This window comes from Mya arenaria, chromosome 10, assembly GCF_026914265.1.
Source record: "Mya arenaria isolate MELC-2E11 chromosome 10, ASM2691426v1".
Lineage (NCBI taxonomy): Eukaryota > Metazoa > Mollusca > Bivalvia > Myida > Myidae > Mya > Mya arenaria.
The window spans coordinates 42,176,735-42,200,402 of NC_069131.1; the positions used below are offsets into that span (position 1 = coordinate 42,176,735).

Here is a 23,668-nt window from a genome sequence, read left to right on the forward strand (position 1 = left end):
GTCGATGACAATATCTTGACATTCTTTTCAAATCCCGAGAACTAAATAAGAACAAATAAAAGTTCAAGTATTAGGAGTTTATTTACAGATGGTTCTTTTCCAAAACAAATCAATAATAACAAGATTCAAAAGTGCACAAAATTTCTATGAAGTTGATTTTTATAATCATAACAAATACATTTTCAGAAAAAAATAAATCACTTAAATATGCAACAATATGTTCAAATACCGAGATACAGTAAAGGTATGTTATTATATTCATTAGTATTTCTACTCAGAGAAGTTCTGTAACCACATCGATCCCTATTTCTTCCACACAGAGTACAGAAACATTTTCTCTCTATTTATTCATTTAATACAACAAATTGGCTAATGCAATGAACTTCAGTAACATAGCCGAGGCGACTCCTCCGGTGTTGCAACATCCTCTGATGTGAAGGTTTTGTTTGAATTTTTTTTTCATATTTAAGTTAAATTTTTTATGTTTAATGCATTTTTCTCAAACCGTTAGTAACGCTTTTAGCCATAAACATTAATTTTCGAATGGAAATATGAAAATCTGCAATCTGATCTTTTGTCAACTGTCTTATATCACTGGTTTGCAATTATTTACGAAAAAATTGACTCAATCCAAGACAAAAAATTGAAGTTGTCAAAACGGTAAATCTGTGAGAGTGCAGCTTTAAAGGCAAAAAATACATGTTTATACAAGGGTCATCAAAAAATGTTCAAAGCAAGTTCTAGTCGATCATGGCGGCCCCCTCCTCACCAGTCGCGTCATCTCCAATATGAAGGTCATCAAGCATCTCTTGGAGGCTGATCTGGGGAACCCCCTCATCATCCGTGTCATCTGTGTCAACTGGGACCTTGTCACTGTCTATAAATAGTAACAACGGAAAAATTGATTATTTGTACGAGTTGAAAATGTAGAAATTGATAATTGACATGATTCCTGAAAAGGGGTAGTGGTATAGGTTTGTAAATCAATCCATATTAAACTTCTTAAGCAGAATTTAGTTACATAATGAGTATGTTTTTTTAATTCAGTTTAATAATTATAAAAACATGAAAATAGATCTCAGCTGGTTTCGGAAATTAACAATAAAACCTTGGACCTGAGATAAGCTAAAACATGTAGATTTTCCAAACCATGCTGATTATCACAATATTTTTTATATCTTTACTTCTTAAGTACCAAACACAGTAGCATTGAATGAGGGGTTTCAGGACATTGAATTCCAGTACCAACCTTTATAGATGTTGACATGCTGTCGGATGGTCGGATCTTCCTCCAAGTCTTCCAGGAAGTCAGTGTAGTCACTGAAACATAGAAGGATGTATTAGTTTAAAAATTATTCATTTTACAACCATTGTGAATAAAGTTATTAGACGACTATATTAATCACCCTCATTGGCACGATGCTGCGCAAGAGTGTGGTCTTGTGTTGAAGGGACAAAAATTGGCAGAATGAAGCCCTGATATAGTTAATGATAGCAGTTAGTGGTGGATTTGTGGTCTATTTGTAAGACAATGAACTGTCCACCCAGGTGATGAAGGTATGATTCTCCACGGGGATCCTGTGTGCCAGTGCTGTACACTGGGGTATGTTAAAGGCCTAGTTTAAGGAATGTTTGGCATGACAATCCCCTGCTGTGCATCTCTTGTATATGCACTGGTGTCACAGTAGGGTCCAATTTCCTGTGTATTTGTTTATTGGCTCAGGGCAATTCAGAGTCCATTTCTATTATAAAACCTCCAAAACGGCACAGCAGGATACTCAGATCGGAGATCTGATAAGATGGCAGCAGGCAATTAGATCAGATCAATACACAGAAGTTGTGTACTATGGGGGGGCTTATTAGTCATGCCTCACTGATTCCATTCAGTTCAATGGCCAATTAATTTTACAGGATCAAAAGACTCAGATTCAACTCCTTAATTAAACTTAGGTTAGAACTAAGATGGTTATTAAATACATCACCAGGGTCGACCCCATATCATATTAGATTAGAGCTAAACATTGTAACTCACTTCATGGCAGTGTCAGTTTCTATCTGGTGAAGTTCGTCGTTCAGATGTTTCAGCTTCCAGCGACGGTGGCGATCACGCTTCTTCTTATCGCCAAAGACCTTCTTTACAATCACCTGCGAAAATATAAAGATGGCAATACAGTCTAGAAATCGCATTAAATTGTTGGTCTGTTAGCTTTACACCGCTGATATATTATAATTAAAACATAAGTTGTTAAACTGGATTTAAGATATAAAACGCACATTTCAAAACAAATCGTTGCTCATCTTAAAGAGTTGTGTTTCGTGGCACTTTTGAACTAAATCAATTTTTTCAAACCTTTTTAAAATAAGAATGGAGGCCTTATCAGGAAATGAGGGGATTCCCTTTCGGGGTTCTTGTGACAATTAAATGCTTGATCAGGAAACAAAGAGCCCAACAAGGGTAAGAGTAGTCTGGTGGTCTAGGTGTCCACCCCACACCTAAGATGTTACGGGTTCAATCCCCATCAGGGGTTATTTCTCATACCCTCTCAAAGAGCACCAGTACTGATTTCTACCATGGAAATGGACTCAAGAGTGATTCATATCAGCTTAAAGCTGTCTTCCAAATCGGGTGAAATTAAATCTGTTCAAACTTAAACGCCCATTTTACATAAACTTTAGGAAATTGATCCTGTACATAAGAATACATGTACCAAAGTTTAATGGTGTACTTGTATGCAAGCAGGATAGAGTAAAAATGATCATAAACATTTGTTATTAAAACCTTTCATTTCGAATTTTATCAAACAAAGTTTTATTAATAAAGAAAGCAAAGAAATCTTACAACATCCGGTAGATTTTCAGCCTTTAGTTTTTCAATGTGATCGTTGTTGAGGTTAGCATTACCCATGTCAAACCTGTAACATGGAATATGTTAAACTGTTACATGACATATGTAAAACCTGCAACATGGAATTTGCCTTATCTGCAATCTAGAACATATGACAAACCTGTAACATGGAATATGTCATATCTTAAACATGGAACATGTAAAACCTACTACATTGATTATGTCAAATTTATAGCATGGAACATATCAAACCTGTTACATGGAATGACTCAAACCTGTAATCTGTAACATGGAATGAATCAAACCTGTAACATGGAATATGTCATATCTTAAACATGGAACATGTAAAACCTACTACATTGATTATGCCAAACCTATAACATGGAACATATCAAACCTGTAACATGGAATGAATCAAACCTGTAACATTAAAAGATTAACATACTAAACAACGATAAAACATGTGTACTACAATCCCTTTACAGATAGCCATTTTTTCAGTCAATTGTTTAACATATTAGTTATCAGCAAGAAGTAACATTTTCACTAAAATTGTACATGAGGTCACCAAGCAACAAAATTTAACATCATAGCCAATGGCATGAGAAAAGTGTTTGTATATCAGGTATTTCAAATAAAACAAACAAAACACCTACCCCAGCACTGTGTCGCCTACATTCAGCAGGTGCCCGATGTGGGTCTTACAGAAGAACTGCTGGTCGTTCACTCCTAGGTCGCTCATGCGCGACACCCACAGGTCGGCTAGCACGTGCTGAAAATAAAGAAGGAATGAATTACATTTTCAATGTACTTAGTGGATGAAATATATACATAAATTAATCATGCTATGTGCTTTGATTGCTAAAAAACAACAACCAGAAAATATGTGTGTGCAAGTGACATAGAAAACATGCATAGACCATGCCTAATGCAGAAAATGGCAATTTTAGTTCCAACATGATTAAGTTTCTCAAATATAGCACCTACCTTTTGGGAGACCTGGCCCCTGATCACAGGTTTATCCCGATCATTCACATACTGAACGTCCATTACCATGTATTCAATCAGCTGACGAGGCGAACACAGACTCACGAACGGTGAACGCCAGTACACCGGACCACTCACCTCAGCAACTGCGAAATAAAAGAAATATGACTACTATATTTTACTCAGAACATTCATAATTTCATGAGTTTGGTAATATTTAGAAAAAAAAATCCCCTTAATATGTAATTTCGTATTTGTTTGATGATACTTCAAACTGCCATATTTTCATAACAGGATGGATACCAAAATATGGAAGAAAATATGAAACTAACAAATCTCCATCTTTCCAAATTACCAGTTTTCCCACTATTAAACAAATTCCCAAACAACAGCTTTCAAGTTAAAGCATTGCATTCATGATGGCAGAAGGGTGCCGTTGTTGGTCTCCATGAGGGCAGAAGCCAAGGGTGCTACCAAAAATGATAAATTTGAAAACATTAAAGTATACAGGAATCCCTTTTAGTCTGAGTTCAATATGGCAAAACTTAAGTTTATTGTACATTTCCTCCTAGCAAAGCATTAATGTGAAATTTGCTGAAATATATTATCATTTGAGTGTTGTACTATTATTTAAATATATTTTTTTGTAAAAGAAATGGAATTAATTTTTTTTTTGTTTTTTTTTTTTGTTCCTTCATAAAAAGCAGTTCTGAGTCTGAGTCTTAGACTTTAAACTGTTTGTAATCATAGCCCCAGATACCTTAAGCCAAGATTATAGGCCTTGAAATAGCTTGACCTACCTTGGAGTGTGTTTGGGTCAATCAGATGGACAGTCTGAGTGACCTTGAAGCAGACACATATCGGGTTGATATTGCCCAGTGATGAAGCTAGCTTCTTTGGGAGACATACTATGTTGTCCTGTAAAAAAATTCATGGCAAACTCATCAAAATAAATGATTCAACAAAATTATCATCTTCCTTATGAAGGTTAACATCAACTATCTAGAAGTGTTTTACATATCCATACCTTGCATAAGTTTTGCATATCCATATTTTGCCCAAGTTTTACATATCATTACCTTGCATCAGTTTTGCATATCCTTACATTACATGAGTACAACAGTTACGGAGAATGAGTGTAAATATTTAACATTAACTAGTGTTTTATATATCCATACCTTGCATATAGGTACAATCGTAACAGAGAAGGTGTGTTTATAGTTGAAGGTATTGTTGCGGACATCATGGGATATCAACTCCTGAGCACACACGTGTCTGGAAAATGATAAAATAGGAAGCAAATGAAAAATCAATCTTATAAATGCTGCTAGATAATCGAGTAACATAAGCTCTGAAGAACAAAAGATAAATTAAACAACCTTATTTCATTTGTGTTTAATTAAAAAAAATAATAGGCAAGTTAGTGTTAGAAATTTGAACACGTTATTTTCAAGATTTTTGGAAAAACTAACACCAGTTCTAGATAGATATTGACGAACCTCTGAGGGTAAGTATCAAAGCAGAAACCAATTAAAACTGAATCAAACCAGCGATCCAGAATCCAGTATGCTTACCACTCGGCCGTCACCCCGATTAATTGGTTTAATGTCATGATGGTACACGAGAGTTGGAGAATAACATTTATAAATCATCATACAACACTCAATAACATTAACATACCCTAGAAAAATGTCCTAAGAATATTTGTGCAGTCTGTTGAATGGGACTTGTGAAAAGATATAAATAACATCTGAGTACAACAACTGGGGTCAAATTTGTTCAATATATTTATTAATGCCCATACATATTTTACCAAGTTTTATTCAGACTGGATGAGATCTAGTTAGAGAGCAGACAAGGTGCATTTAGTCAAAATTATGTCCATAAACAATGTCATCAAATCTGGAAACGCTGTCACCAAGTTTCATCCTCAGTTGTAATACATACCGGTACTCCAAATGATACTATGCACAAGATGTTAGCCTACTACTATTGACTTATTAGTGGCATAACTCTGGGGTTTCCACAGCTATTGATTTCAACAGTCAAGTTCCACTGAGACATTAGGCCAACAAACATAGTCATCAAGTTTTATTATGATTAGATAAAAAAAATTTATTTAAGTAAGTGTCTGCAAGCATACTATTTTTTAATGTAAAAGGGGCATTTACTGTGGTTCTGTGACATAAATCATGATCACATACATTGTCACCAAGTTTCAACAGTAGTGAATAATAAATACTTCCATCATTGTCGGCACAAGGCTTCTGACGCTGCCGCAGCCAAAAGTAATTATCCCTTTTCAGGTCACACACACACAAAAAAACATGTGAATAAGCAATGCAATTTATCTTAAGATACTATTCTTTTCATGCTGGTTCATTAAACATCAAAAATTATTTTAATATCAGTTCCTTTTCTCCTTAAGAATACTTGAAATGGCTGAAATATCAATCTGTGTCAGTATAAATATCTATTGCAATAATATTAAAAATCATAACAGTAAATATTGCAACCTGATCTCTGAATGTGATAAAAAACAACAACGATTTCTGAATTTAATTATCCCCAAAACTTACCTTACACAAATCATTAGGATGTTGAATGAATAATGACAGGTAAAAAGACTTTCATTGTGTCACTTCTGATTGGGATATTTTTTCCAGATTGGGAAATATATCATATACTTAGCTAGGGGAATGGGTCCAATAGTCAGAACTGTGTTAACTATAGAAAAAGGCCTGAACATTGTTCTCTTTTTTTTTATAACATTTTTTTACCAAGATGTTAATGTCTATCAATATAAGAATTATGCTTGTAATAAACATGTTTTGTTAGATCTTTTTCTTCAATTTTATCAAAACTTTAACATGACAGAACAGACTTTAAACCATCTAATTTTCAGATAAAGCAATTAAATGAAAGGCAGCATTTCATATGTCACTGGTTGTATAAATCCTAAAATGAACAACTGAAATCCAAATAAATTTAAAAATAAAAAATTATAAAAATGCCAGGATGCGTCAGAGGTGTTCACAGGATTTGAACCTGCAGAAAATCCAATTGGCTTGCGATAACGAAGTAACCTCATGACTACGCTGACACTGGTATTACAGGCTTTATAATATTGGCTTTATACTAAACCACTAGAATATAGATCAGATAGATCAATATCAAATTCCAGTGGACATGCCATATCCCCCGGCGGGGGGAAAAATCCCCCTGAATTTCGATCCATCCCCGGGAGATAAAATTTCGATCCATCCCCGGGAGATAAAAATCCCCCGGAATTATAATTTTTTTTTTTTTTTTTTTTTTTTTTTTTTTAGAAATTTTACATCAGGCAATAATGACAAAGTAAGTGAAACCACAGTATGTGACTGAATGTAAAGAAACAACTCCACAAGGGTAAAATGCCAAAAGGAAACTTTTACAACAAATGATCAATTAATTTGTAGTAATTATCAAAGGCAAAGAAATATTACTATTTTGGAAGGAAGAAATTAATAATATTTATTCTATTCTCTTATTGTCTGAAAGTCATCAAGCTGATAGAATTAAGCACAGTTTTTTAAAAGACTTTGGAGGAAGGTAAATTTAATTTAATTTTCTCGAAAACATATTTTTCCAATGACATATTTTGTTCTGCAAGTACATTACAGTATGACATGACAGTGTAGCATAAGAATATGATAAATCATGACATAAAATAATTCTGCTAAAAAAATCCCCCTGAATACAACCAAAATCCCCCTGAATTTTCAGCCTTTTGAACAAATCCCCCTGAATGGTCTCCAGAAAATATGGCATGTATGAATTCCACTGGCTATATTTAGAGTTTAGCATTAGGTTACATACTATTAAAAAGTATTTCCAATAGATTTAATGTGCTTATATATACAATGAAGAGGGGAAGTGTGCATGATACAAAATTTGTTTGACGATAACATGCTGCTTACCTCAAATATTTGACACATCAATGAAATAACAATGCACAGGACAGAGACATTTTTGCTGCAACCAAAAGTAATCCCAATATGTCCCCTTTTCCAGTCACACAAAAGCCAAAAGTGTGAATAAGCAGGGAACGGACATTACAGACCATTATGGGCCAGACATAACGGATGATATTTCGGGACATTTAGGACCATCTTGAGAAACATAAAGGACCACAATACAATGTTATTAATGTCCATATTTCGAATAAGCAATGTTCTTTATCTTCAGGTACTATTATTTTCATGCTGGTTTATTGTCAGTGATCATTTTTTTTGTTTACATTATGTTCATGTCTATCAATGTAAGATTCATGCTTGTAATATTAAAACAAGTTTTGTAAGATCTCAAAGAAAACTCCTATATCTTTTCAATAACTTTTTCTTGCATTGACAACACTTTAGCTTGATAAAACAGACTTTAAACCTTTTTATTTCAGTTACAAATCAGACAAGCAGTCATTTATATGCCAGCAGTTGTATATGAATCCCAAAATGCAAAACAACTGAAGACAAAATACATTTTTTTTTTAAAAATGCCAGATTGCGTCAGAGGTGTTCACAGGATTTGAACCTGCAGTAAAACCGGCTAGGTGTTTGATAACGAAGTAACCTCACGACTACGCTGACACTGGTAATACAGGCTTTATAATATTGGCTTTATACTACCCACTACAGTATAAATATTAAAAGATCAATATCCAATTCCACTGTCTATATTTAGAGTTTAACAATAGGTTACATACTACTAAATAGTGTTTCCAAAAGATTTAACGTGTTTATATTTACATAAGTGGGGAAAAAGAAAAGTTTGCATGAAACAAAATTTGTTTGACAATAACATGCTGTTAACCTCAATTATTTAACACATCAATGAAATAAAGATACACAGGACAGAGATATAAGGAGAAAAACTGCCTGTTCCTTACAAATTGGAAAATAATTCTTTTCAGGGAAAATACAAAATTATGGCAAAAATAGTGAATAAACCTGTAAAAGCAAATAAACATGTCTGAGATTTTTTATGCATACTTTAACACTTAACTGTATTAGAGCTGATCTCATCAAGATCTTGTTTGTTCTCAAAGAATACATGTTTTTGTTGATCATGAAAATGAATTATACTGAATTGGGAAAATATTATGATTAATTGGGGAAAAACCCATTAGAAGGCAGTAAATTGCACCAAGAAAAGGAAGGAGTACAACAAATCATTTGACAAATTTCAGAATCAAGTAGATAAGACATCTTTAAAAAATGGTTGTGGAGTTATTATGAAATATAAATGTTTTTGAATGCACAGTCTGACCATTAAGTTTCATCAATATTGAATAATAAATACTTCTATAATTGTCTGAACAAGGAATTTGATGCTGCCGCAACCAAAAGTAATCCCCATATGTCCCTGTTTCCAGCCACACAAAACTAAAGATGTGAATAAGCAATGTTCTTTATTTTCAGGCACTATTCTTTTCATGTTGGTTTATTTTCAGTGTTCATTTTTTGTTTACATATGAGCCGCATCGCGCGATTTTGGGCATTCGGAAATATATATTTGCTTTTACAATGTTTTAAGGTATTTGAATGAAATTATATTTCAGGAAGATATTCTGATAATTTCATGATGATATTACTTAAATTTGCGTAAGATACGTGCTTACAAGTAAGACCATGTATTGCACATTTTGAATACTAAATTTTACGTTATTCAAATGATGTCGTTACGAAAGCACATTATTCAAATGACGTGCAAAATTAACGTATCAATATCACATTTAGTTTATAATTTAAATTATTTTCTTATCATAGAATCTTCAATGACCATATATGATAAAAATAATGAATCAGTTTTGTATTTTTAATACATTTGGCAGTTTTAAACACAGACTATTAATGCAGGCAAAATATGTCGGGACGAAATCCATGGTTGCTATGGAAATATGAGTAAACCAATGGTCATAAATTGTGGAGAAAATGACACACCAATGACAAACCTTCAAAAGAAAGAAGTTTGGAAGAAATTTATTAACAAAAAAAATTCATTATTTTTGGCATTTTTTATTAATGATTATTTCATTTGTAATATTTATGTCCGAAGGCCCAAAATCGCGCGATGCGGCTCATATGTTAATGTATATCAATGTAAGATTCATGCTTGTAATATTAAAACATAAACCGGTAGATCTCAAGGAAAACTTCTATAACTTTTCAATAACTTTTTCTCATATTGACAAAACATTGAAATGATAAAACAGACTTTAAACGTTTTTATTTACAGTTACAGTTTTTAAAAAAATGCCAGTTTGCGTCAGAGGTGTTCACAGGATTTGAACCTGCAGAAAATCCAGCAGGGAGAAGCTAGGTATTTGATAACGAAGTAACCTCACGACTAGGCTGACACTGGTAATACAGGCTTTAAAATATTGACTTTATACTAACCAGCTAGGCAGTACAATCCGGATATAAATAGATTGATCAATATCCACTACCACAGTCTATATTTAGAGTTTAGGTTACACACAACTCAACAGTATTTCTCATGTATCTAGTGTATTTATTATCTACTAACTAGTGTTTCTTATACATTATGTACAGAATAAAGACAATTGTGCTGAACATGAAATTAGTTTGATGAAAACATGCTGTTTATTCGAAACACATTGATGGAACTATATTACATGTACAAACTGGGAAAATGATGTTTATTATTGATTCTACATGTAGGTACAAAGGAGTATACTAGTATCAAATCATGTCTGGAGACATTATGATCTGGTATATTTTTGAATGCACATTTTGATTGTACCAGTATAAAACTGGTTGTGTTCAGGGTAATTTTTTCAGCCATTTCTACTATACAGCGCACACCACCATTTATTTTAAGAGAGTTTATAAGGGTTTTCTTTACTTAAAGGAAATAAAAAGGGATCTTATGTGATTTAAAAGTTTCCTCTCCCCCCAGAAAATGCTGAATAGGATGGAAAGGGGCATCACATGACCCATATTGGTCTGCCATAAAAAGCAAGTAAAAGAATGATTATATATATCACTCATTTACAGAGGGGAAGACACGGTTATGATAAACAGCCCCAAAATGTATTCCTTTTACACCAAAACTTTGTTTTTTTCATGCATACTAGTGAGTAAAGCCATGTAGTTGCATGTTACAATTTAAAACTCTTCAACTTTTAGAAGAAGATTCATGATATAATACAGTGGTTTTGTTACTAAATTTTGAAAAGAAAACACACCATTATTTCGGCACCAATGAAACTGCATTATTAGTTAATCATGGTTACGAAATCTTCCTAGAGTAATGCCGAGCGGTAATCAAAGGAAGCCGAGTATAAAAGTGTACCGGTACTTGGGTTATCAAACAATAGAAATCCTGGGAATCACTCACTTGCACGGCACAACGGAAGACAGGAACTCCACCATCTTCTTGGCACTGTCTTTCTTCTGGTAGAAAAAGTCCAGTCCATCTGTAAAGAAGAAATAAATGTTATAGACTTGTAACACAGATTGATTAAATACAAAGTCTGGAATCACCAAACCATCATTTCTTCAGACTTTGTTCCTGCTGGCACACAAATTCTTATTGGTCTTAAAAAAATGGGCTGTCTGAATGTTTATCTTGCCCTGTCTTAATTTTACATGTCAGATGCTTCAGGCAAGTGGGTTGTTTCATAGGAAAACCTTTTAAACTGATATACAATAATAATCTTTGGCCAAAGACAACACACTTATGTGGGTTTCTTTCAATTTAAGCAAAAGGCATAACTCATCAATTGTTCGACACAGAGTAAGAGGCCTTGTAATACGAGCGCATACTGACAACATCTGTACCATAACACATTTGAATATCTTGAACGCTTTTTCATGACGACGCCACAGTTATACCACTTAGTAACTAAAATTTCAATATTCACCCCTTACATGCAGGTTTTAGGTTGGCTGTTACTCTATTCCAGTGGGCCTTTTGTTTAAATCGGCTTAGGCTTCTGTACGTGTACATGGTTTTATGACCACAAGTGTATATCTACATAAAGTTTCATTCCAATGTGCCTTGGGTTCAAAGGCCTAGTTTAAAGAATGTTTGGCATGATAATCCCCTGCTGTGCATCTCCTGCTAATTGCACTTGTGTCACAGTAGGAGCCAATTTCCTGTGCATTCGTTTCTTGATTCAGGGCCATTTAGGGTCCATTTCTACAATAAAACTTCCAAAACTGCACAGCAGGATACTCAGATCGGAGATCTGATAAGAGGGATCAATGCAAGTAGATTGAGATCAATCAACAGAGCTTGTGTACTGTACACAGTTGTTGTGTTGTTGTTTTGTTTTTGTTTTTTTGTTGTTTTTTTTTTTGTTGTTTTTTTTTGGGGGGGTCACTTATAGAAGGCTTAAACTAGGCCTTTAAGATTAGCTTTTCTAGGCCCAACACCCTAATTTATACTTTGTACATGTACATGGTTTAATGACCACAAGTCAGGGTTTGAATTTAACTTTGAGGAGCTCTTGCAAGATTTTGCGAGTGCTTTTTGAGGCAACTGGCAAAAGGAAAAATCAACTTGCAATTTTATTATTTGCTTATGAATATTAAAAAGTATCAATCTTAAGTGACTCGACTGCTAGAACTTGTTGATGGCTTGTTGAGGGGTGAAAACTCGGCCTTTTCCGTATTTGTTCTATTTTTGAAAACTTACTAGAGCGTGACTCCCTACTGTCTTCTTTATACTGTTAGTGTAAACATGCCACTTATAGGCTGTTTACACTCGACTAAGAAGCGAGTTAGGTTCATGTTTATTCTACTTTCCTTTTTACATTTTGTGGTCTAGAAAAAGCCACTCGCAGAATTTTGCGAGCTTGAATAAAAGTCACTCGCAATTTGCAAATGTTGCCCTGACAAGTGTATCTCTACATGACATCATTCCAATGGGCCTTGTGTTTTAAGATCAGATTGTTTACGCTCAACACGCCAGATAACACAATGGTACATGCAGAGCTACAGATAACTTTTTTACTTAAAGTGTATTTTACACCCTTATGCAATCTAGTAAAGTGTATGATACACCTTTGGGTCATTCATTAAAGTGTAATGGCGATTTCCAAAGTGTACTGGTACATTTAATTGCAAATATAAATGACCCATTTTATTAAATAAACTTATAAAGCACATATATAAGAACTTACACAAAATTGAAATGTTGTTCAGCAAATTAAAAGTCCTATCTAATTTGCTGAGCAACATTTAAAGTTTGTGAAAGTTGATTTACACAGAATAGAATCGATAAAAAAACGCTCCGAAGCCGTTACGTCCCCTTACCCATTGCATGGGATAGTGATTCGATTTTTACAAACCGGTGTAACATTTAGTCAATACATCTAGCATAAAAACGGTCAAAAATACTCGGAAGAACGTTACGCCCAATTTATTTTATTTAATCGTACCGGTATGAACAGCTGTTTTGTTATAACGTCGTAATCGGCAATTTTTAAAGTGTATTTATGCCCATTACGACCCTTATCTGTAGCTCTGTACATGGTTTCATGACCACAAGTGTATCACTACATATTAAACCATAATTATACATTTCGCTGGCAAGATTGACATTGAATGTATTCATCCAGGCCTCATGATTAAAGACAAACTTTACAATACTTCTTGTCATTTATGATTTGTGCGCGTCAAAACCCAGGAGCTTTGGTCAATTAAAAGCCCTGTTGGCAAATTTATATCACTTCAAATATACCTACCACTGGCAGGCTTGATGTTGACTGTATTCCAGTGAGCCTTGTGCTTCAATATCAGCTGCTCCAGGTAGAAAAATGTCTTCTTGTGCTCTGTCTGAATTCATCACAAAAGAGTCTAGTATAAAAATCAAGGAGCATAAAATTCCAAATACTGATAACAAAATCAGTTGTCGATGGTAATCTTTTTTATCAATTTACTTTTATAATCAATCACTGGTATTAGGGTATCTGAAGTTGTAAACTGTGACATTCAGTACCCTGTGACATACAGTACCCTGTGACATTCAGTACACCATGACATACAGTTCACTATGACATGTCAGGCCTTTTTCTATAGTACCCACAGGTCCAGCTCTTAAACCCATTCCCGCAAAATATGATATACTTCCCAATCATCAGAATAAATTCCAATCAAAAGTAAAAAAACATACAAACAAAAAACAACTCTTTATTCTTTTTTATAAAAGTCTTTTAACTTGTACTGGTTCATTCAACATCCCAATGCATTATGTGATGTTGAGTTTTGGGGATAATTGAATTCAGGAATCATTAATTTTCATCACATTCAGAGATCAGTATGAAATAGTATTCATGATTAAAATTTAATCAATTGCACTAGATATTTATTTACACATCAAGGATTGGTATTTCAGCTGTTTCAGGTCTTTGGAAAGGGAAAAATAAATTATATTTTATAATTTCCTCTTTAGCAGGAAACTGTAAAATTTCCCAATTTCTGCATATTTTATGACGCAAATTTTCCCAAAATGTCTATCAAGTCTTTTTCCCAAAATGGGCAGAAAAGGCCCTGCATTCAGTAAACTGTGACATAAATACTGCATGATAAAAACATAATTTGAACCTACTAACTAAATGTGTCAAGATAAATACAAAATATTTTCAGATAAATATATGTTGAGATAAAAAAAAATATATTGAGATAAATACAAAGCATGTCGTGACAAAGCACCTTCTGTCTGATCTGTACACACGCCCTCCAGTAATCCTTGGCCTCCACCCTGTGACAGTCAGTGCACTGCTGGTTGTTTACCGTATACTCCACGATAAACACTTGCTGCATCACTGCACCATTCAGAACCTGAAACATGTGATCAACCAGAGTTATGGGCCTTGATATGCATGTGTGTCACTAGTTAAATGGGAATTTAGTATTATGAGTATATCTTTTAAGGATTTAAATTTCACTCCATGGCTATATCAGCCACATCGTGCTATTTTGGGCCTTCGGACATATATTTGCTATTATAATGTTTTAAGGTATTTGAATTAAATGATATTTCAGGAAGAAATTGTGAAAATTCCTTGATGATATCACTTAAACTGCGTAAGATACATGTTTACAAGTGAGACCATGTATTTCGACTAAATTTAACATCATTCATATGACTTTGGTACGAAAGCACATTATTCAAATGACGTGCAAAATTAAAGTATCAATATTTCAACTAGCTTATAATTTAAATTATTTTCTTAACTCAGAATCTTTAAGTAATTAAATTATTTTTTACATAAATTTGTATAAAATAATTAATCATTTTTGTATTTTATTACTTTTGGCCGTTTTAAACACAGACTATTAATGCAGTCTATGGAAACAAAAAACCAATGGTCATAAATCGTCGAAAAAATGATACACACCAAAGAGAGTTTGGAAGAAATTGATATACATAGAAAAAATCTTTAGTTTTCGCATTTTTTTTATTAGTGATTATTTCATTTGTAATAATTATGTCTGAAGGCCTAAAATGGGGCGATGGGGCTCATATTATGATCTTGAATGCACTAGGTGAAATGGCAATTCCCATGAAGCCGCTAGCGCTTCTTCTGTTAATTGCCAGTTTGATCTATGGTATTCAAGATCGCATAAATGCCACCAAAATGAATTTCAATCCATATAGTTATATTTCTCATTTATTTTAGAAAATAATTTTTTTGATATATAGGATATTAAGGAGCCTTACCTCTTTTTGTACTGTGAGTTTGACTTTTATTCTCATACTGTGAGGCTCTGTCCACACAAATCCTGCATCCACCAGCCGTACCTACAAGCGAACAATACATGATTGTTTTGATGATTTCACCACAAATTATACAATTAAAAGAACTAACCAGGTGGTCTCTCACAAGTGCTTGTAATAATAAAATTTCAACAAGCCTTCCTTTATAGTATCCAAAAATTTAAGCACGCCCGGAAAACATTTTACCAGTGCAGTGCTTGCAGGCTTGTGCAATATTCGACCACTGCTGCCATGTTAAACACAAGCCATCATCTACTACAGTGAAGTTTTCAGATCATAATCAAATAAATATACAGTATTTCCCTGCTTACAAGACGAGGAAATTGGGTCCTCATTTAACCTGAAAGTAGGGGGCTCATCTTAAAAGCGAGGCTATAAAAAATCCACAGGCTGGACCATTATATTGAAGATATATCAAGAAGTCTTGGTTATAACAATACTTCATTTTTGTTTGCAAAGACAAGCATTCATTATAATTTTCATAAGAAGATTACATTTTCTCCCAACTCAGATAAGTAGATACCAAAATTTAACCATGCTAGAAATTCTAATCTTGCCCACTGGCAAAGATAAAACAAGTACCCGTGTGGAACTCCTTTTTAATGGTTTTCACATCGTAATTACCTCCCAGAACTATTTCAAGTCCGATTTGACTATTAACATATAATCTGAATCACTGGGCGCATATCTATGACAACCACAAATTATCACATAACCATACGCATTTATTTTCACTATGCACAAAAGAGTTCCAGCAAAAAATACATTTCTACCTAATTTTGTTTAACTGAGTTGGTAGAAAAAGCATCCACCATAGTCGCTCATGTAAGATAGGTTAATCCCAACCCTCGCACAGGGTGTTTTGCCTCGTTTCCGCAAAACACTTTACGCTCTGGTCAGGATGAACCTATCTTACTCTCTTGGCCATGGAAGGGACTTATAATTTTATATGATGTTAAGCTATGTGAACAAAGCCTTGTAACCCTATATTACTTTGATATCCCTTGAAAAGGTTTTATGAGTCAAGATTGAAACAGAACAAATTATATCAAAAAAATATTACACACTAGATTGCTTTGCCTTGAAATATTTCAAAATGATTTTTTTTCATGCCTGATTTTAGTGGATAGAAAGAAAAAAATCATAAACTGTAATAACATTATGATATCAATAGTGTATTTTCAGTCAATTGTTTTACATACGGTAGTTATCAGCAAGCAATACCCTTTCAAATGGTAACAAAAATTACACAGAGTCATCATCCATCAAAATAGAGCATTATCGCCTAGTGTTTCTTTACCAGTTATGGGGAATTTTTTTAGCCCTTTTTGTGGAGATTTTTTTTTCGTTACTTCCGTTTGAGGGAAATTTTCTCAGGACTATTCCAGTAAAACATATAACTCCAGGGGGGAAGGCAGTTGGGTTTTTTTAGTATACGGGTGGGTGTCTTTCTTCAATAATTTTGAACACCAAAAGGGTAAATTTGCTTCTGTAGGGGGTTGGGAAAATTCATAAGTGCCTTCTCCCCGGGGGTAATATGTTTTAATGGAATAGCCCTGAGAGTACTTTTTCAAACATTTTGGGAATAAATGGAGTAAAATATCAACAAGAAGTAAATAATATAAAAAAATCAATTTTTTGAAAATTGGTATTTAAGAGGAAGGAAGTAGCAGGGTATTGACTACGGCAATGAATGGTAAAAAAGCACCATCGCCAATGGCTAGGTGAAATGAGATTGGGTATGTCATTAAGTTCTTGGCTGCCAAGCTTTTCCCTGAATTGTCTATCACATCATTATAAACAGCATTTACCTTGTTCAGTCCTTTAAGACGCTTGAGGCAGATGGAGAGCAGTTCCCGGGATTCCAGGGATGCAACAACCCAGTGCTCTGGGGGCTGAAGATACCTACACAAGACAGGAAATTTAAAAAATGCTTAATAATAATTGGAAATGTCTTTATGTTCTGAAGTTTGGAATTGACTATGAAAAATATAACATAAACAAGAGATGTTTGTCAAACATTATGCCCCCCTGAGCGTCATGTTGTCAGAATTATATGGACAATTGAATGAAATATGCATGAACCGAAATGACAGCTGGTTTGTCACTGACATTGGATGCCGTTGAGGCAGTTTTAAGATCATGACCATTCAAAGTGTGAGGAAAGAGTGTGTTATGACCATGACCTTTGACTTCAAAATCCACAAAAAATCTAAATGTCGAGTTTGAGGGCCAGGCTATGTCGAGTTATCACAAGAACAACCATTTACCATTCAAGATCACTGTGACCTTGACCCTTGGCCCAATGACCCCCAAAGCCATAGGGGTCATCTACTGGTCAGGCCCAACCTCCATGTCAAGTATGAGGGCCATGGGTCCAGGCATTGTCGAGTTATCACACGGACAACTTTTTACCATTCAAGGTCACTGTGACCTTGACCTTTGGCCCGATGACCCCCAAAATCAATAGGGGTCATCTAATGGTCAGGCCCAACCCCCATGTCAAGTATGAGGGCCATGGGTGCAGGCATTGTCAAGTTATCACTCGGACAACCTTTTACCATTCAAGGTCACTGTGACCTTGACCTTTGGCCCCCAAAACAATAGGGGTCATCTACTGGTCAGGCCCAACTTCCATATTAAGTTTGATGACCATAGGTCTAGGCATTGTTGAGTTATCACTCGGACAAGCTTTAAAATTATTTACCATTAAAGGTCACTGTGACCTTGACCTTTGACCCGATGAGCCCTTAAATCAATAGGGGTCATCTACTGGTCAGGCCCAACCTTCATGTCAAGTTTGATGACCGTACGTCCAGGAATTGTTGAGTTATCACTCGGACAAGCTTTGGTCTACCGACGGACCGACCGACCGACCGACATACCGACATGCCTGTGCAAAGCAATATACCCCTCTTCTTCGAAGGGGGGCATAATAAATAAAATCCATTTACAATGCTCCTAGAAACCTGTCATCAAAATTAAACATGTGGAAGAAAAGCCCAAATTCCATACTAGTGCTTCACTGCTTAAGGCATAAAAAATCTGCAAGTCCTGCTTTTTAAAATCCTGAATTTCAGCGGCTAATTTTGACCACTGAGAAACATGTACATGAATACAAATCTAAAATTATTTCCATACTTAACTAAATATTGGTATGAAAATAACACTTTACTTGTGTTCATTGCAACTATCATGATTTCATATACATCATAAAAATAGCCCAACATACTGCTTGACAAAAGAGAAAATTATAACTTTTTCATAGTACATCGATCTCATAGCACAACCTTGGATAAACAACGTTATTATAATTAATGACTCAAGTTAAAAACAATTGATATTTTATGTTGTTTATGTAATACAAAATCTGATACCATTTATTGATGATCGTTATCGATAATTGCCTATGTTGTGCATCCACTGAACATTATTCATTCACTGAAATAAGACTTTTGAATCTAAGCACATGAAACAAGTGCTTGGCATCAAAAATATTATTCTCTACTGGTTGAGAAGCAGTTTCCCACAGAAAGCAGTTTTTGACAAATAACTTTTTCGCGTACTTTCTTTAGATCTTCATAAAGAAGGTACTGCAATTCAACTATATGGTAACTAGGTAATCAAAAGTTGAAATTCTTACCGAGACACGTAAGTAACTTTTATTATTAGGCCAAAAAAAAAAAAATAGATGTGTTTCTGGTGGCCCGACCGACCGTATTTTTTTACCGCCGACCGTAATTTTTTTATGACCCTTCGACCCACGATATTAAAATTCGTAAATGTTAGACGGCGACGACACAAACTATTCGCCGATACTTTAGCTTAGCGTCAAAATGGCGGCGTTAACGGATGATAACAATAATATCTCATCTTTTTTGATCGCTATAGAGCTTGCGGCTTGCGAACACAAGCCGGGATCAAAACAAATCAAAAAAGTCCCAACAAATGCTACTATCCGATATATTTTTGAAGAAATCCATGGTCAAGAAAAAGGGAAAATCGACGCACAAGTTTCGGTAAGAAAAAAAACTAAAAGTATCTCAAGTCTTTGATGATTCAGTGAAACGTGAAAAGTAGTCTGCATTCTGAAGCAATGCAACTTGCAATTTGTGGGATGTTTTAGACACTCTCCTTTCATATGAACATATTATTATACATCAGCCAAGGGCATACTTAATTCAATTGGTTTGCAGTATCCCTGTGATTCCAGCAGGTGTGCAAGTTTTGATTTTACACCTCATATTTTATCTGGATGTATAAATGAGATGAAGAACCAAAATTTTCAGTCCTGTATGACGCCATATATTTATACCTACATATAGTGTTGGTTTGCTGTAACCCCCATGTAAATAAATATTAAAATAAACAATGTCTTCTAGTCAGAATATTTTAAAGTTTTTAAAGAATAAACTTGTTGTTAAAATACGTTGCTTGTTTAATATGGAGTTGATTGTCTTAGATATACCTATCACTCACAGCTCTACAATTGACTGATGTGTGTAGCTTCTTAAACACAATGGCCCAGTTGTCTGAAACATCACAGTCTGTTAAACCTAAAGTCTGTTAAATTTCAAGGTTGTATTTAATACAAGTGTTCTATGACGTAATGTCACTAAATTATACCAAAAGGAGAAAGATTATGTATAATTCTTCTCATTTAAAAGTATATTTCATAATTTTGTTTCATAAAAGAAAGTACCTTGTCTTGAAATTTAACAGACTGTTAGTTTAACAGACTGTTAAGTTTCGAACAACTGGGCCATTAACTATAGAGCAATCATAAGGGTGAAATCGTGGAATGTCTTCCTCTAAAACATGATATTTAGCGACAATGAATGTTTGATGTGTCGCTGAATACTGCTGTTTCCAACTGATTCACGAATGTCGATATCATAGAGCCATCACTCTGGTCAATAAAAAAGATAATATCACAATGATTTTCCATTTTTAATATTCAATATCAAAATAGTACATAAACACAACATACAACAAATACATGAACTGCAAACAAAATAAAATCTGTGCTTCAATATGGCAAAACATGACAAAATTGATAATTCAAACATTAACCCTGTATAGCAGTTGAAAAGATACTACTCGCTGATAGTTATGATCCGATAAAAGATTTAAAAAAAAAAAAAAAAAAAAAAAATCCCTACCTACCGACCCTCTTTTTTTGACCATGCCACCAGAAACACATCTAATTTTCTTTTGGCCTTATTTAATGTTTAATGTTTATTTTTCATTTTGTACACAAACTTGCACATAGGGGATCGGCACGCCCAGCGTATTGCGCATGGGTGTGAACCTTATTTGCATATCTATGAAAGCTACAAGGTTTACCTAAATTGACTTATAAAATACAAACGATGATCATTGTGTACATATTTGTGAACATTGGTGTCATGCTTGTTTCGCACCTGAATTCACTTAAATGTATACAAACACAAGTTTCTATCAGACATGAATCAAAATATCATTGATATTCAGTGTCTGCCTGATCTCGAGTATGAATTGACTGTCGTAAATTTTAAGGTTTAAATTCTTCGTAAATGCTGAAAAATTAAATAATATTTCTCTTATTACAGTCTTATGTTCAGTATATTAAATAAACGGATAATAAAAAACACAATAGGCACCTTAAATCTGCCCTGCATTCGATTTGTCGGAAACTGCTTCTCATCACAAGCTAATCAGAAAAGGGTAAGTACCCTCTTTGAGACCTCATTAGATACACCATATGTGACGTCACACAAGTGAAAAATATATCAACAATACAGCTTGAGCAGTTGTTATCTAAAATGTGAATAATTTTAGTAGGTATTTAATCACGTATAAATAATTCAATAAAAACGTATAAAAACTGTCGGAAACTGCTTCTCAACCAGTATAAATATAAATACATCTTTGTATATTCCTACCTTTCACACTTTCTGCAGAAGTAGAGGACTGCCTGTTTTGGAATGCCCTCTGAGATATCAACCTCTGACCTCAAACAGGCCACGCACATGTTTGATGGGTTGGGTTCGATCTGTACGCCGCATTGACAACACAGTCTGAAATAGGACATTTAATGTTACTTTCTGTCTTCATGTGTTTTCTAACTGCAAGTGGGTTAAAGCCACAGGCCACTAAACAAATAGGGCTTCAATCACAATGACTTTTTAAATACAAAGACAAAAATCAGATTTAATTCTGATCAGACTCATAGGTCTGATATTTGTCTGTGATCAGACTTTACAGAGACTGATAGAGAATAAATGAAAAATCTTTACTACACTAGAGCTTCTATGACACTTAGTTTAAAATAATAGACGTGTCATACCGGATTCTTCCAATCCCTAACATCTGAACGGGTTTGTGCAAAACAAGTGGGTGGTTGAAGAATATTGAAATTGTATTTAGTGAGTATTTTAGGGTTGAAATGGATAATAAAGGTTTATATTCATATTTTACCATGGAAGTGCAAAGCTAAAAACAAGACAAAACGAGACTTAATGCATTAAAACTCATTATTTACCTTTCCAATAAAACGAAATGTGACTGACACAGACAACAATTATGCCAAGCGGAACAACTCGACCGAATTGTAATAACTCGGCCACCTCCGACAAGCTTCGAGATAGACCTTGTAAATACAATCGTAACAACTCGGCCATGGCCGAAATGTTCCGATTGTTTAAAAATTGTGCCCTGAAGCCTTGCAGGTGCCCTTCATGTATATATTGCTAAGTTTTGACAGCGAGAAATGAAAAAAAACCACGTCAAACTCATAATTATTCGTAGGGTATGACATTTTTATGTATGGAACTGATATAAAATAACATAATCTGGGAATATTTCTTGTTTTTATGATATTTTTTAGATGTTAAATGCTTTAACCCGGAATCCTGATCGGAATAACTACCCACTTTTGATACTAAACAATTTGTACGTGAAGGATTTGCCATATCAAAAATCGTAAAAAAGTCCGTAAACGTACATTTATTTGGACAAGGGGTGCCTCCGTCGGCCTAAAAAGGCTAATATCGTGAAGTTTCAGTTTCTCTTTCAATAATTCATTAAGACAAATTTGATCTCTGACACACTTTTCAATATGACATGGACTAGTTTCTGTTATTAAATCATGAACACACTGATAAAGAAAATGTAAATAAACATTATGAAACATACCCCACCCACCAAGTTTACACCTGAATCGTAAAATTGGTACTGAAAATTGAGGAAACGGGGGCATATACCAAAAAGAGAGATATAAACAAAACTCTTACATGTAGTTTACTGCAGTCGACGGCTGTAATGGAGCCAGATCCATTTCACGTTTTATCGAAAATACAGACAGTTATCAGTTTGACAGTTGCGCAACCCACGTGTGGATTTATTTTAACGACTAGAGTCGTCGTTATCAATGTAGTCTGCTGACATCATCATCATCGCCGTCATAACAACCATCATCATCATCATCATCATCATCACGAGCAACATAAATATTATCAAAAAATCTTTTAATCATCATCATCATTATCATCATCATCATCATCATCATCATCTGGGACCAATAACAAATCCTACTCCCAGTCATCATCATCATCATCATCATCATCTTTTCATTATTAGCACCGTCATCAAATTCACCATGACCATTTTGATCACCATTATCATCTTTATCAATAACATCAACATCATTAATAACATCACAAATACTATTTTCACCATCACCACATGGTAACCATCAAATTTAGCTGTCAACATTAAAGCAGCAGCTAAACTGCTATTCTATCATCCTTATTCTATCATTGTTCATATGGTCTACCCAGCATCTACCTTATAATTATCTTCAATAACATTTACCCAATCAATAAGAATTTGAAACTGAAAGTATGAATTTCTGTACCATTGGAAGATTTTCACTGAAATGTGGAAGTATAAGTCTGAAATTTGTTCCACTATTTTTCAACTTTTATGTAAACAAAAATCAACTATCTTTCCAGCTTCACATTTTTTTATTGTAATAATTCATGCTACTTCAAGACTGATTGAAAATGT

General features: G+C 34.3%; 1 protein-coding gene across 1 annotated transcript; it reads right to left on the reverse strand.

Annotated features, from left to right (window-relative positions):
- Positions 1–62: 62 nt before the first annotated feature.
- Positions 63–23,024, reverse strand: LOC128206437 (60S ribosomal export protein NMD3-like). The gene is made up of 15 exons (XM_052908859.1): positions 22,894–23,024; positions 21,544–21,678; positions 17,431–17,524; positions 15,563–15,643; positions 14,551–14,679; positions 13,584–13,674; positions 11,231–11,309; positions 5,011–5,107; positions 4,633–4,750; positions 3,833–3,978; positions 3,502–3,617; positions 2,840–2,912; positions 2,033–2,145; positions 1,250–1,320; positions 63–877 (listed from the first exon to the last, which is right to left on the reverse strand). The coding sequence occupies exons 1-15, from the start codon at positions 22,935–22,937 to the stop codon at positions 741–743; spliced, it is 1,524 nt and encodes a 507-aa protein (XP_052764819.1). The 5' UTR covers positions 22,938–23,024; the 3' UTR covers positions 63–740.
- Positions 23,025–23,668: the final 644 nt, after the last annotated feature.

Bases quoted from the DNA above. Each gene is read 5' to 3' on its own strand.
- LOC128206437 (XM_052908859.1), bottom strand. From the start codon at position 22,937: ATGGATCTGGCTCCATTACAGCCGTCGACTGCAGTAAACTACAT. The intron at 13,675-14,550 runs GTGCTTTGTCAC...TGATGAATTCAG, and splicing joins GTGTACAGATCAGACAGAAG to ACAGAGCACAAGAAGACATT. The intron at 878-1,249 runs GTTGGTACTGGA...TACTATTTATAG, and splicing joins GCATGTCAACATCTATAAAG to ACAGTGACAAGGTCCCAGTT.